Source organism: Bos mutus, chromosome 1 (genome assembly GCF_027580195.1).
Source record: "Bos mutus isolate GX-2022 chromosome 1, NWIPB_WYAK_1.1, whole genome shotgun sequence".
In the NCBI taxonomy this organism is placed as follows: domain Eukaryota; kingdom Metazoa; phylum Chordata; class Mammalia; order Artiodactyla; family Bovidae; genus Bos; species Bos mutus.
In genome coordinates this window covers 69304049-69319006 of record NC_091617.1, presented here as the reverse complement: position 1 = coordinate 69319006, position 14958 = coordinate 69304049, and the positions used below count along the sequence as shown (strand labels likewise).

The following is a 14958-nucleotide window of genomic DNA, read 5'->3' as shown; positions in this document are numbered from 1 at the left end:
CTAGAGTTCTCTTGTATCCTTCCTTTTTAGCCAATCCCTTATTAGCAGTTAATGATTCTTTTCTTAATATGTTCCCTGCTCAAATTACCAATGTGGTTTCTGTCCCCTAACTGAATGATAATGATACAGAATTATTATCAAAACTAGTTTGTCTCCCACCTTCTAATTCATGTGTCTCACTAAGTCATCTAAAATCCTTGCCTCTATTCATCAGATAGAATTGGCGTAACGCAGTAAGCTACTAGGGGTCTCGTGGAAAGTCAAAGCAGGCAATGATCTCTGCGACCGTAATGTGGCAGAGAGAGCAGACACAGAATTGATGCAACTGTGAGTGTGTACTGCTGGCCCAGCCAGGTAAAAGTAAAGTGTTTCTGCAGTTTTTTCGAAATGAGTTTGGAGACAGGGAGTTTAGTCAAGTTAATAGCTGCTGTTCAAGATTTTCTCCAGTAAAGATATGACATCTGGAACAGTATCTGCAGTTGGAGTCACCATTCGATTATATTTACATTAGTCCACAGTCACTCTCCAAGATCATTCAATGGCACAGGCCAAACAGCTGACTTGAATGGGAATGTGATCAATGTCACTACCTCCACTTCGAAGTCTTTGATGTTGGCATTAATTTCAGCAGTTACACTGAGACTACAGTACTGCTTATGTTCACTATCTTGGTAGGGATGGCTTCTCTTAGGCCCTTCCTATCATAATGGCCCTCACTCCATGAATCAGGAGCCAAGGTGAAAATTCTGTTACCAAGTATGTCTTACTCCAACCATATGTTCAGTAACTGGGGAAAATAACCATAGGGTAGAGCCATAGAAAAGTGAGCCCAGAGTAATCGGATTTAAGTCTCCATCTATCACCTGACCATCATAATCACCCATTTTGAGAAGGGTCCACAGTGTTGTCTTGAATCCCCAGGAATTAGCATCAATTCAGAGCCAATGCTCAGTAACCTCAAAAGGTCTGGGTATTTTCTTTTTTCCAGTGCATAGTCACTCTAACAAGTAGGTCCCTTGGGTAAGGCTTAGAGGAAGATTCAATTGCATTACTTGTACAAGTGAACAGTTGCTAGTGAGTTCACCTTCAGGGGGACCTGCTGCCCTCAATCAAGGGGCTCTGGGTCTGTGAATTTACTTGGTTTGGAACCTGGGTGAGAGGCCACGACTCTTCATTGTGGTGATTCAAATCAAGTTTTTGGCTACTAGATTTGGACTTTTTCTCTGCTGTATAGCTCAAGTACTGCTTTATCCCAGTACCTCCCTGTAGTTAAGTGCAGCCACATGTCCTCTGGCACTCCATGATCCTACCAACTCCACTGAAATCAGGACTGGCATCACCTGTGGTCTTACCTGGCCTACATAAGAAAGCAAGCACAGGGCTTTTCAAGGATGCAGGTATTCCCCTATCTAAGAAGCTGAAGTTGAACAGTTCTATGAAGACCTACAAGACCTTTTAGAACTAACACCCAAAAAAGATGTCCTTTTCATTATAGAGGACTGGAATGCAAAAGTAGGAAGTCAAGAAACACCTGGAGTAACAGGCAAATTTGGCCTTGGAGTACAGAATGAAGCAGGGCAAAGGCTAATAGAGTTTTGCCAACAGAACTCACTGGTCATAGCAAACACCCTCTTCCAACAACACAAGAGAAGACTACATACGGACATCACCAGATGGTCAACACCGAAATCAGAATGATTATATTCTTTGCAGCCAAACATGGAGAAGCTCTATACAGTCAGCAAAAACAAGACAGGGAGCTGACTGTGGCTCAGATCATGAACTTCTTATTGTCAAATTCAGACTTAAATTGAAGAAAGTAGGGAAAACCACTAGACCATTCAGGTATGACCTAAATCAAACCCCTTACGATTATACAGTGGAAGTGAGAAATAGATTTAAGGGCCTAGATCTGATAGATAGAGTGCCTGATGAACTATGGAATGAGGTTCGTGACATTGTACAGGAGACAGGGATCAAGACCATCCCCAAGAAAAAGAAATGCAAAAAGGCAAAATGGCTGTCTAAGGAGGCCTTACAAATACCTTGAAAACAAGAGAAGCAGAAAGCAAAGGAGAAAAGGAAAAATATACCCATTTGAATGCAGAGTTCTAAAGAATAGCAAGGCGAGATAAGAAAGCCTTCCTCAATGATCAGTGCAAAGAAAGAGGAAAACAACAGAATGGGAAAGACTAGAGATCTCTTCAAGAAAATCAGAGATACCAAGGGAACATTTCATGCAAAGATGGGCTCAATAAAGGACAGAAATGGTATGGACCTAACAGAAGCAGAAGATATTAAGAAGGGTGGCAAGAATACACAGAAGAACTGTACAAAAAAGATCTTCACAACCCAGATAATTACGATGGTGTGATCACTCACTCAGAACCAGGCATCCTGGAATGCAAAGTCAAGTCAAAGCCTTAGGAAGCATCACTACGAACAAAGCTAGCGGAGGTGATGGAATTCCAGTTGAGCTATTTCAAATCCTGAAAGATGATGCCGTGAAAGTGCTGCACTCAATATGCCAGCAAATTTGAAAGACTCAGCAGTGGCCACAGGACTGGAAAAGGGCAGTTTTCATTCCAATTCCAAAGAAAGGCAATGCCAAAGAATGCTCAAACTACCACACAATTACATTCATCTCACACGCTAATAAAGTAATGCTCAAAACTCTCCAAGTCAGGCTTCAGCAATAAGTGAACCATCAACTTCCAGATGTTCAATCTGGTTTTAGAAAAGGCAGAGGAACCAGAGATCAAATGGCCAACATCTGCTGGATCATTGAAAAAGCAAGAGAGTTCCAGAAAAATATCTATTTCTGCTTTATTGACTATGCCAAAGCTTTTGACTGTGCGGATCACAACAAACTGGAAAATTCTGAGAGATGGGAATACCAGACCACCTGATCTGCCTCTTGAGAAACCTGTATGCAGGTCAGGAAGCAACAGTTAGAACTGGACGTGGAACAACAGACTGGTTCCAAATAGGAAAAGGAGTACATCAAGGCTGTATATTGTCACCCTGCTTATTTAACTTATATGCAGAGTACATCATGAGAAACATTGGGCTGGATGAAGCACAAGCTGGAATCAAGATTGCCAGAAGAAATATCAATAACCTCAGATACGCAGATGACACCACCCTTTTGGCATAAAGAGAAGAAGAACTAAAAAGCCTCTTGATGAAAGTGAAAGAGGAGAGTAAAAAAGTTAGCTTAAAGCTCAACATTTAGAAAACTAAGATCATGACATCCAGTCCCATCACTTCATGGAAAATAGATGGGGAAACAGTGGCAGACTTTATTTTTGGGGGCTCCAAAATCACTGCAGATGGTGACTGCAGCCATGAAATTAAAAGACGCTTACTCCTTGGAAGAAATTTTATGACCAACCTAGACAGCATATTAGAAAGCAAAGACATTACTTTGTCAACAAAGGTCCATCTAGTCAAGGCTATGGTTTTTCCAATAGTCATGTATGGATGTGAGAGTTGGACTATAAAGAAAGCTGAGTGCAGAAGAATTGATGCTTTTAAAGTGTGGTGTGGAGAAGACTCTTGAGAGTCCCTTGGACTGCAAGGAGATTCAACCAGTCCATCCTAAAGGAGATCAGTCCTAGGTGTTCATAGGAAGGACTGATGTGAAGCTGAAACTCCAATACTTTGGCCATCTGATGCGAAGAGCTGACTTATTTGAACAGACCTTGATGCCGGGAAAGATTGAAGGCAGGAGGAGAAGGGGATGACAGAGGATGAGATGGTTGGATGGCATCACTGACTCAATGGACATGAGTTTGGGTAAACTCCAGGAGTTGGTGATGGATAGGGAGGCCTGGCATGCTGCGGTCCATGGGTCACAGAGAGTCAGACACGACTGAGTGACTGAACTGAACTGAACTGGATGCATTAGTAAAGAACTGTCTTCTAGGAAGGAGTGTCTCACAGAAACTTGTTAGAGGTGGGTGTTTGAGTCGGTGTTAGACCACACATGATAAATTCACATTGTATTCCTATCTCCCTAAGTCTTTTGAATTCTCTCCTCCATTATAGCAAAGAAGCACTGACATCTCCACTTAATTAAATGAGTCCAGGTTTTAACTAACCAATCAAGCAAACTGTTAAGAGTCACCTCCAGCTGCACAAGCTAACACATTAAATCCAGACTCTCTAGTAAACAGGTCCACATCAATGAACTCGACCTAATCCAGTGTTCTATTCTACCTTCCTTGGCCCAACAACCTTAGAATCCATTCTCATACCTGTCTCCAGGGCTTATGCCAATATATATCAGTAAAGTCTTGTAATTCTTTTAGAATGTAAGTTATGTCCTTCTAAGTTATAGTCATCCGAGTTATATACGAGCCTGGAACCCTCTGAGATTTGACTCTAGTGATGGAACCATGGACAAAAGGGGTGATTGCACTAGGTCTTGAGAGCTAGCATCCCTTTTCAAAGCATCTGCCTCAGATGCAGTTATTATCACAGGGCTTTCAGGGAAAATAAGACTAATCTCCTCAGACATAGGAGGGCAGGCGACTTCCACCAGCAAGAGAGGCTTACGGTGACGTGGGGTTTCAAGAATGTAAATTACATACCAGGAATTCCCATTCCAAGTTGCAGGGTCCTACTTTCTCCCAAGGAACCCTAACTTTCACATGAGAAACTCGTCATGACCATGAATAATTCATGTATAATACTGACTGAAACACCATTAAAACCAACAGTAGAGAAACAGTGCCACAGTATTACTTTAGTAATACTACTAAACATTACACTTGCCATTCTATGTATACAATAAGCCACAAAATGGAAACGGATGTATAAATAATGAGAGGGGAAATAGGAAACTGCTATTATTTACCGTCAATAGAAGGGGGTGACAGAGGATGAGATGGTTGGATGGCATCATTGACTCAAAGGATATGAGTTTGAGCAAACTCAGGGAGATGGTGAAGGGCAGGAAAGAAAGTCTGGCGTGCTGCAGTCCAGGGGGTTGCAGAGTCAGATACGACTTAGCAACTGGACAACAGCAAGATTTTCTACCTAGAAAATCCAAATGAACCAACTTGAAAACCATTAAAAACTAATATGAGGGGACATAAGGAATCTAGAACAATATACAAAAATGAATAGCCTTTCCATATAGCCTGCACTTAGAGGCATGTCCACTGAGAGAAAGATGGTTACCTAAACCTTGGTATATCCCCTCTTTGGCATATTATACACCAAATATACTGCTTTAGAAAAAATTAAAGACAATGCAAATTAAAAAAAAAACTGGGTCTGTAAAAAATATATACTATGATATATATATACTATATATATGTATAAAATATATACATATCCAATTTATGTCAAAACAAATATAAATAAATAAATACTAAAAACAAGTAAGCATTTAGGTATATACACAAGAACATACATGAAAAGAAAAAGATATGGAAGAAATACTTGAAAATGGGAGTAATTAAGAGAGCTTTCACTTTTAAAAATCTATACATTTCTGTACTGTTTCAAATTTTTCATTAAAAAGTATCTATGTATTGCTTATGTTATTGGGCTGAAGATCTGGGTAACACTAACTTTATCCATCCAACATCCATTTATCCACCAATTCATCTGACTGTTATCAAATACTTGCTCTATATCTCACATTTGAGGTAGGTAACATGACTCATAATCCTGAAATTGCAGGGGTGCAGGTTCTAATAGCCTAGTGATATGTTTTTCAGTAAAGCCCTGTGAGACAGCATCTAGAAATCATCTTCTTTAACCACAAATTTGGAATTATTTACTAAAACTTCATCAGCTTTCTCAAAGGTAGGCTATATCATGAGTAAGTTGGAAATTTTTTTCCTTATTCAGCCAACAGAGATATTGTGAAAGGTTCTTTCCATCCAGCTTGTTTTGTTACTAGTATTGGAAATACTAATTCAAACCATTTCAGTCACGTAATTTATATAATTATATGAATAATTTCATAATTCACACAATAAGAAATAAAGTGAGTAAATAAATATGTGGAAAAAATGGTCAATTCCATTAGTAAGCAAAAAAAAAAAAAGCCAAAATAAAACAACTCATTAAACTAGCAGACTTAAAAAAAAATATCTAAAGCAGTTAGTTCCATTGAGGATACCTTCAAATTAGTACCTGTGTCCCTTGCTGATGTCAGTGTAAAACAGAGACTACTAGCAATATTTATCAAAAGTCACAAAATACCAGTCTCTCAAATAATAATCTCAGGCTTGAGATTTACTTTTAGCAAATAATTGCGGTGAAGAAAACAGTCATTTGGGCCAACCTTTCATTACTGCATTATTTACAGTAACGAAACTTTGGAAATAACCTAAATATCCAGAACAAAGAGTAACAAATAAATTATAGAATAACTACTCTGTGGAACATTATAAAACCATTTAAAATTAATTATTTTACAAGGAGACTATGATAAAATGAAAAATATGGGTGAAAAAACAACAGGCAATTTTTAAAAAATCTTCACACAACTAAGAATGTTACTTTTATAATTTTAAAAAAATCAGGAAATTTAAAATTATGACTATGAGGCAATATAAGAACAAGAAAATAGTGCCTTTTATAATACTAAATGACAAAATTTTACCTGTACCCAAATTACAGCTTTATAAAACATTTATCCAGATGGATAACTTATACAGAAAACATGGGCTATATAGCTCTTTTATTAGGCTGGTACGATTACGGTCGATTTTTCTTTCCTTAAAAAAAATTGTTTTGCTGTCCTTGGCATTTTATAAGTGGGAAACAAACACTTCAGAGGATAAGAAAGGTTTGGGGACCCACCTGCTGCTCCTTTCTAAGGAACAGTTCGATCTCGGCATGAATCCGGTTCTCTTCTTCAGTTTTCAGCCGTAGCTTCTGTGAATAACAAACCAACATCAGAATTCTTCCCAACAGGGCTGCAAGTGAGTTCTCAAGATTAAGGGTGTAGCTGTAACAGCAGGACAAGTTTTCTCTACCAGCTGGGATCCTAAGAACTTCACGGTATTCCTCCAGAGCAGCAATGCCGTTTCCCTGAATTCAGTTCATGTTCACAACACATCTGAGTCATGTCGGGCACTGTGTTAGGCACAGGCAACAGCCCAGAGCAAGAGGGCCATAATCCTGTTGCCTGGAAAGTGCTGTCCATTTAAAGAGAGAAACAGTGCTTCAAGGGCACAAGGTTCTCAGGCCTACAAAAGGACATTCCAGAGTGCAAAAAAGTGTTTGCTGTCATAGTCTTAAGCCACACTTGGGAAATAAGCTTTCCGATAAGCAGGGACTCAAAGAACGGAGTCCCCCTACTGCATGCAGATGACATGCTTGACTAATGTTTGTTCCTTCTCGCCAGCATCTTGTTCTTTTAGCCATTTAGCCTCCTCCCCAAATGATTATTTTTAGAAAAAGTTTCCAGGAAGTATACAACATGTTACTATTTATCTGTAATTTGGAAATGAAAATTTGTAGTTCTAAGTACAATATGACAAGTTTGGTACTGAGCTATATAAAGAGATTTTAAAATTTTAATTAAATTAAATGTCTTTAAGAGAGGGTATGATTTAAAGAAATCTGGAAATAAGTTTTGAGTTTTCTTAATGTAAATATATGTTATTTGAAGTAGGTTATTTCTATGACTTAAGGGCAAAATTTCTTAAACACTGCTCTGAATGAACTGAATGAGTTCCATGCAGGGGGGAAAATAGCCTTTTTCCTCTAAAATGAGGGTCTACCCTTGTTTCTTTCTACTGATACTTTTCACTGTGACTTTTCATTTCTATTAATATAAATTTAGGTGTGCATGGAGTTCAGCTCTCTAAATTTTGTATTTCTTAATGGCAGGATTTGTGGAAAATTCTTCAGGAAATGGGACTACTAGACCACCTGACCTGCCTCTTAAGAAACCTGTATGCAGGTCAGGAAGCAACAGTTAGAACTGGACATGGAACAACAGACTGGTTCCAAATAGGAAAAGGAGTTCGTCAAGGCTGTATATTGTCACCCTGCTTATTTAACTTATAGACAGAGTACATCATGAGAAACGCTGGGCTGGAAGAAGCACAAGCTGGAATCAAGATTGCCGGGAGAAATATCAATAACCTCAGATATGCAGATGACACCACCCTTATGGCAGAAAGTGAAGAGGAACTAAAAAGCCTCTTGATGAAAGTAAAAGTGGAGAGTGAAAAAGCTGGCTTAAAGCTCAACATTCAGAAAACGAAGATCATGGCATCGGGTCCCATCACTTCATGGGAAATAGATGGGGAAACAGTGGAAACAGTGTCAGACCTTATTTTTTGGGGCTCTAAAATCACTGCAGATGGTGACTGCAGCCATGAAATTAAAAGACGCTTACTCCTGGGAAGGAAAGTTATGACCAACCTAGACAGCATATTGAAAAGCAGAGACATTCCTTTGCCAACAAAGGTCCGTCTAGTCAAGGCTATGGTTTTTCCTGTGGTCATGTATGGATGTGAGAGTTGGACTGTGAAGAAAGCTGAGTGCCGAAGAATTGACGTTTTTGAACTGTGGTGTTGGAGGACTCTTGAGAGTCCCTTGGACTGCAAGAAGATCCAAGCAGTCCATTCTGAAGGAGATCAGCCCTGGGATTTCTTTGGAAGGAATGATGCTAAAGCTGAAACTCCAGTACTTTGGTCACCTCATGCAAAGAGTTGACTCATTGGAAAAGACTCTGATGCTGGGAGGGATTGGGAGCAGGAGGAGAAGGGGACGACAGAGGATGAGATGGCTGGATGGCATCACTGACTCGATGGACGTGAGTCTCAGTGAACTCTGGGAGTTGGTGATGGACAGGGAGGCCTGGCGTGCTGTGATTCATGGGGTTGCAAAGAGTTGGACATGACTGAGTGACTGAACTGAACTGAACTGAACTGAATGGCAGGATGAAAAATATTGGTTGGGTAAGAAAAGTAGCAGCAAAAACCTACAGTTACTGAGTATCTTGTTTTGCCCTCTCCTGTAATTACCAGAAGAAATGGCAGGCGGCTTCATAAACTAAGGATAAAGTGACCAAGAGAAGAAAGTACAACCAATTTCAAAGTCCTTACAAAAAATCAGGAGATGTAAGCTATACCCCATCAGAATCTCTGCTTGTAAAAAAGCAAGTCTTCATCCTTTTTTTGTCTTTAACCTCAAATGTTAGGGTTGCTGGAGAGAGAGAACAAAGATCAGAGAAGTCTCCCTCTCGCACCTCCTTTGTCGGCTGAAATATCGGGAGTGACAGTTTGAAAGCCAGTCATTAGATTCATTCCTAATTAACAGTGATCACCTCAATCTCTTCCAGCAAGAGCTCTTCTGTTTTGCTACATTTTTTCTGGGTCTGGGAAATCTGCAGTTCTGTGTTTCTCTTCATATAGCGATTCTCCATATTGGTTTTTGCCTTCATCTCTTGCAACTGGTCCTTGAGGTGAGCAATATATTCATTCCGATTCTGTAGAGGTTAAGACCAGATTTCTAAATTAAAATGCATTCTACCTCCATTCAGCTCAGTCAGCAGCTTAAGCTTTTGTACTTACATATCAACAGGGAACTGGATCTGTTTTTCTGCTATCACACTATGAGAAATTTACCCAATAATCATGGATAGTATAAATGAAAATGAAAAGCAGTTCTAAGACTGTGGGATTCTTCCCTAGGCACATTATTTGGGTATCCTGTATCCACACAGATTTCCCATTACTATTTCATTTTAGTGGAAAGAGCACTGGACTAAATGATCAAAAGACCTAACTTCCCACCCAAGCCCCGCCAATTGTGTGAATTAGGACACATCAGTTAAACTCTCCAAGTCTCACCTTCTTTACAATAGAAACATTAATATCCACCCTGCCTGAAATATCTTAGCAAGTAATTATAAGGATTAATTGACAATGTATTTGAAAATTCTTCCCAGGTTGCAAAGTGCTTGGCAACTTCTCTTTTTTTAATTGCATTAACATTGGTTTATAAAATTACATCAGCTTCATGTGTGCAACATTATATTGATATTTCAACTTCTGTATACATTACAATGTGCTCAACACCGAAAATTTAGTTTCCATCCGTCACCATATAGTTGACACCCCTGCTTTACCCGTTTCTTACCCCCAACCCTTTCCCCTTCTGGGACCGACTACTCTGTTCTACATGTTTGTTTTGGTTTGGTTTGTTCATCTATTTTTGTTTGCTTGTTTTAGATTCCACATATGAGTGAAATTATACAGTATTTATCTTTCTTTGTCTGACTTATTTCACTTTGCATGATAATCTCAATGTCCATCCATATTGTCAAAAATAGCAAGATTCAATCTTTGTATGGCTAGGAAGTATCCATTGTCTATACACTGTTGTAAACATGTACCACACCTTCTTTATCCATTTATCTGTCAATGTGAATATAGGTTGTTTCCTTATTGTGGCTGTTCTGAACAATGCTGCAATGAACACAGGGCTACATACACCTTTCTGAATTAGTGTCTTCATGTTCTTTGGATAAATACCCAGAAGTAGAATAGCAGAATCATATGGTAGTTCTTAATTTTTTGAGGGATTTCCATACTGTTTTCCAATGCTGGAGCTGCCACTAAGATATATAGTACTAGAAAGATACTTTCAGAACAGGATTCCAAGAAGGAGTTATTTCCCCACTGAGCCTAGGAATTCTCATTTTCCTTAAATTTTTAGTGCTGGACAACTGAAAATATAGATAGATAGATACATAGATAGATATAGAAATATATCTTCCATAAGCTAGAAGAATTTGAAACTCTGATGATTATTAGAACACTATATTGACTCCGCCTCAGTCAGTCTCTTCCATCAGGAAGCTTCCATAAGCCTCTTATCCTTCTCCATCAGAGGGCAGAAAGACTGAAAACCACAATCACAGAAAACTAACCAATCTGATCACATGGACCACAGCCTTGTCTAACTTAATGACACTATGAGACATGCCATGAAGGGCCACCCGGATGGATGGGTCATGGTGGAGAGTTCTGACAAAATGCAGTCTACTGGAAAAGGGAATGGCAAACCACTTCAGTATTCTTGCCTTGAGAGCCCCATGAACAGTACGAAAATGCAAAAAGATAGGATAATGAATGATGAACTCCCCAGGTTGGTAGGTGCCCAATATGCTACTGGAGATCAGTGGAGAAATAACTCCAGAAAGAATGAAGGGATGGAGCCAAAGCAAAAACAATATCCAGTTGTGGCTGTGACTGGTGATGAAAGTAAAGTCCAGTGCTGCAAAGAGCAATATTGCATAGGAAACCTGGAATGCTAGGTCCATGAATCAAGGCAAATTGGAAGTGTTCAAACACAAGATGGCAAGAGTAAACATCGACATTTTAGGAATCAGCGAACTAAGACTGGAATGGGTGAACTTAACTCAGATGACCATTACATCTACTACTGTGGGCAACAATTCCTTAGAAGAAATGGAGTAGCCATCATATTAAAAAAAAAAAAAGAGTCCGAAATGCAGTACTTGGATGCAATCTCAAAAACAACAGAACGATCTCTGTTCGTTTCCAAGGCAAACCATTCAATATCACATTAATCCAAGTTGATGCCTTGACCAGTAATGCTGAAGAAGCTGAAGTTCATCGGTCTTCTATGAAGATCAACAAGATCTTCTAGAACTAACACCCAAAAAAGATGTCTTTTTCATTATGAGGGACTGGAATGCAAAAGCAGGAAGTCAAGAAGTACCTGGAAGAACAGGCAAATTTGGCCTAGGAGTACAGAATGAAGTAGGGCAAAATCTAATAAAGTTTTGCCAAGAGAACGCACTGGTCATAGCAAACACCTTCTTCCAACAACACAAGAGAAGACTCTATACATGGACATCACCAGGTGGTCAACACCGAAATCAGATTGATTATATTCTTTTCAGCTAAAGATGGAGAAGCTCTATACAGTCAGCAAAAACAAGACCAGGAGCTGACTGTGGCTCAGACCATGAACTCCTTATTGCCAAATTCAGACTTAAATTGAAGAAAGTAGGGAAAAACCACTAGACCTAAATCAAATCCCTTATGATTATACAGTGGAAATGAGAAATAGATTCAAGGGATTAGATCTGAAAGACAGAGTACCTGAAGAACTATGGATGGAGGTTCGTGACATTGTGCACAAGACAGGGATTAAGACCATCCCCAAGAAAAAGAAATGCAAAAAGGCAAAACGTCTGTCTGAGGAGGCCTTACAAATAGCTGTGAAAATAAGAGGTGAAAGGCACAAGAGAAAAGCAAAGATATACTCATTTGAATGCAGAGTTCCAAAGAATAGCAAGGAGAGATAAGAAAGCCTTCCTCAGTGATCGATACAAAGAAATAGAGGAAAACAATAGAATGGGAAAGACTAGAGATCTCTTCAAGAAAATTAGAGATACCAAGGGAACATTTCATGCAAGGATGGGCTCAATAAAGGACAGAAATGGTATGGACCTAACAGAAGCAGAAGAAGAGGTGGTAAGAATACATAGAAGAACTGCACAAAAAAGATCTTCACAACCCAGATAATCACGATGGTGTGATCACTCACCTAGAACCAGGCATCCTGGAATGCAAAGTCAAGTGGGCCTCACTACGAACAAAGCTAGTGGAGGTGATGGAATTCCAGTTGAGCTATTTAAATCCTGAAAGATGATGCTGTCAAAGTGCTGCACTCAATATGCCAGCAAATTTGGAAAACTCAGCAGTGGCCACAGGACTGGAAAAGTCAGTTTTCATTCTAATCCCAAAGAAAGGCAATGCCAAAGAATGTTCAAACTACTGCACAATTGCACTCATCTCACACGCTAGTAAAGTAATGCTCAAAATTCTACAAGCCAGGCTTTAACAGCAAGTGAACTGTCAACATCCAGATGTTCAAGCTGGATTAAGAAAAGGCAGAGGAACCAGAGATCAAATTGCCAACATCCATTGGATCATCAACAAAGCAAGCGAATTTCAGAAAAATATCTATTTCTGCTTTATTGATTATGCCAAAGCCTTTGACTGTGTGGATCACAACAAACTGGAAAATTCTGAAAGAGAGGGGAATACCAGACCACCTGACCTGCCTCCTGAGAAATCTGTACGTATGTCAGGAAGGAACAGTTAGAACTGGACATGGAACAACAGACTGGTTCCAAATAGGAAAAGGAGTACGTCAAGGCTGTATATTGTCACCCTGCTTATTTAACTTATATGCAGGGTACATCATGACAAACACTGGGCTGGATGAAGCACAAGCTGGAATCAAGATTTCCAGGAGAAATATCAATAACCTCAGATATGCAGATAATACCACCCTTAAGGCAGAAAGCGAAGAAGAACTAAAAAGCCTTGTGATGAAAGTGAAAGACGAGAGTGAAAAAACTGGCTTAAAACTCAACTTTCAGAAAAGTAAGATCATGGTATCTGGTCCCATCAGTTCATGGTAAATAGATGGGGAAACAATGGAAACAGTGACAGACTTTATTTTGGGGGGCTCCAAAATCACTGCAGATGGTGACTGTAGCTATGAAATTAAAAGATGATTGCTCCTTGGAAGAAAAGCTATGACCACCCTAGACAGCATATTAAAAAGTAGAGACATTACTTTGCCAAGAAAGGTCCATCTAGTCAAAGCTATGGTTTTTCCAGTAGTCATGTGTGGCTGTGAGAGTTGGACTATAAAGAAAGCTGAGAGTGGAAGAATTGATGTTTTTGAACTGTGGTGTTGGAGAAGACTCTTGGGAGTCCCTTGGACAGCTAGGAGATCCAACCGATTCATCCTAAAGGAAATCAGTCCTGAATATTCATTGGAAGGACTGATGCTGAAGGTGACACTCCCAATACTTTGGCCACCTGATGCGAAGAACTGACTCATTTGAAAAAACCCTGAGGCTGGGAAAGATTGAATGCAGGAGAAGAAGGGGACAACAGAGGATGAGATGGTTTAATGGTTTCACTGACTCAATGGACATGAGTTTGAGTAAACTCTGGGAGTTGGTGATGGACAGGGAGGCCTGGTGAGCTGCAGTCCATGGTGTCGCAAAGAGTCTGACATGACTGAGCAACTGAACTGAACTATACTGACTCTTGGAGAAGGCAATGGCACCCCACTCCAGTACTCTTGCTTGGAAAATCCCATGGACAGAGGAGCCTATTAGGCTGCAATCCATGGGGTTGCTAAGAGTCGGACATGACTGAGCAACTTCACTTTCACTTTTCACTTTTCACTTTCATGCATTGGAGAAGGAAATGGCAGCCCACTCCAGTGTTCTTGCCTGGAGAATCCCAGGGATAGGGGAGCCTGGTGGGCTGCCATCTATGGGGTCGCACAGAGTCGGACACGACTGAAGTGACTTAGCATAGCATAGCATACTGACTTTAAGAAGAAGCAAAGTGAAACTAAAGTCCTGATTCTGGCTAGAAAAATCTTGTAAGTTGAGAATTACAAAGACTTAACTGTCTTCAACGGTTTCATTAGAGGTTGTTGTTGTTATTCCGTTGCCAAGTCGTGTCCAACTCTTTCTGATCCCATGAACTATAGCACACCAGGCTTCTCTGTCCTTCACTATCTCCCGAGTTTGCTCAAACTCATGTCCATTGAGTCAGTGATGCCATCCAACCATCTCATCCTCTGTCGCCCCTTTCACCTCTTGCCCTGAATCTTTCTTAGCAACAGGGCTTTTTCCCAAGGAGTCGGCTCGTCACATCAGGTAGTCAAAGTATTAAAGCTTGGGCTTCAGCATCAGTCTGTCCAATGAATATTCAGATTGACTCCTTTAGGATTGACTGGTTTGATCTCCTTGCTGTCCAAGGGACTCTCAAGAGTTCTCCAACACCACAGTTTAAAAGTATCAATTCTTCAGCGCTCAGCCTTCTTTATGGTCCAACTGTCACATCCATACATGACTACTGGAAAAACCATAGCTTTGACTATACAGACCTTTGTTGGCAAAGTAAT

General features: G+C 39.9%; 1 protein-coding gene across 4 annotated transcripts in view; it reads right to left on the bottom strand.

Annotated features, from left to right (window-relative positions):
- The window catches only part of IQCG (IQ motif containing G), a 52807-nt gene that overhangs the window by 5525 nt on the left and 32324 nt on the right, over positions 1-14958 (bottom strand). For all 4 annotated transcript variants that reach the window (XM_070370650.1, XM_070370657.1, XM_005904482.3 and 1 more), the window contains 2 exons: positions 9308-9469; positions 6826-6900 (listed from right to left, as the gene is read on the bottom strand). In XM_070370650.1, the coding sequence (XP_070226751.1) occupies positions 6826-6900; positions 9308-9469 (237 nt within the window). The remainder of the gene's footprint in view (positions 1-6825; positions 6901-9307; positions 9470-14958) is intronic.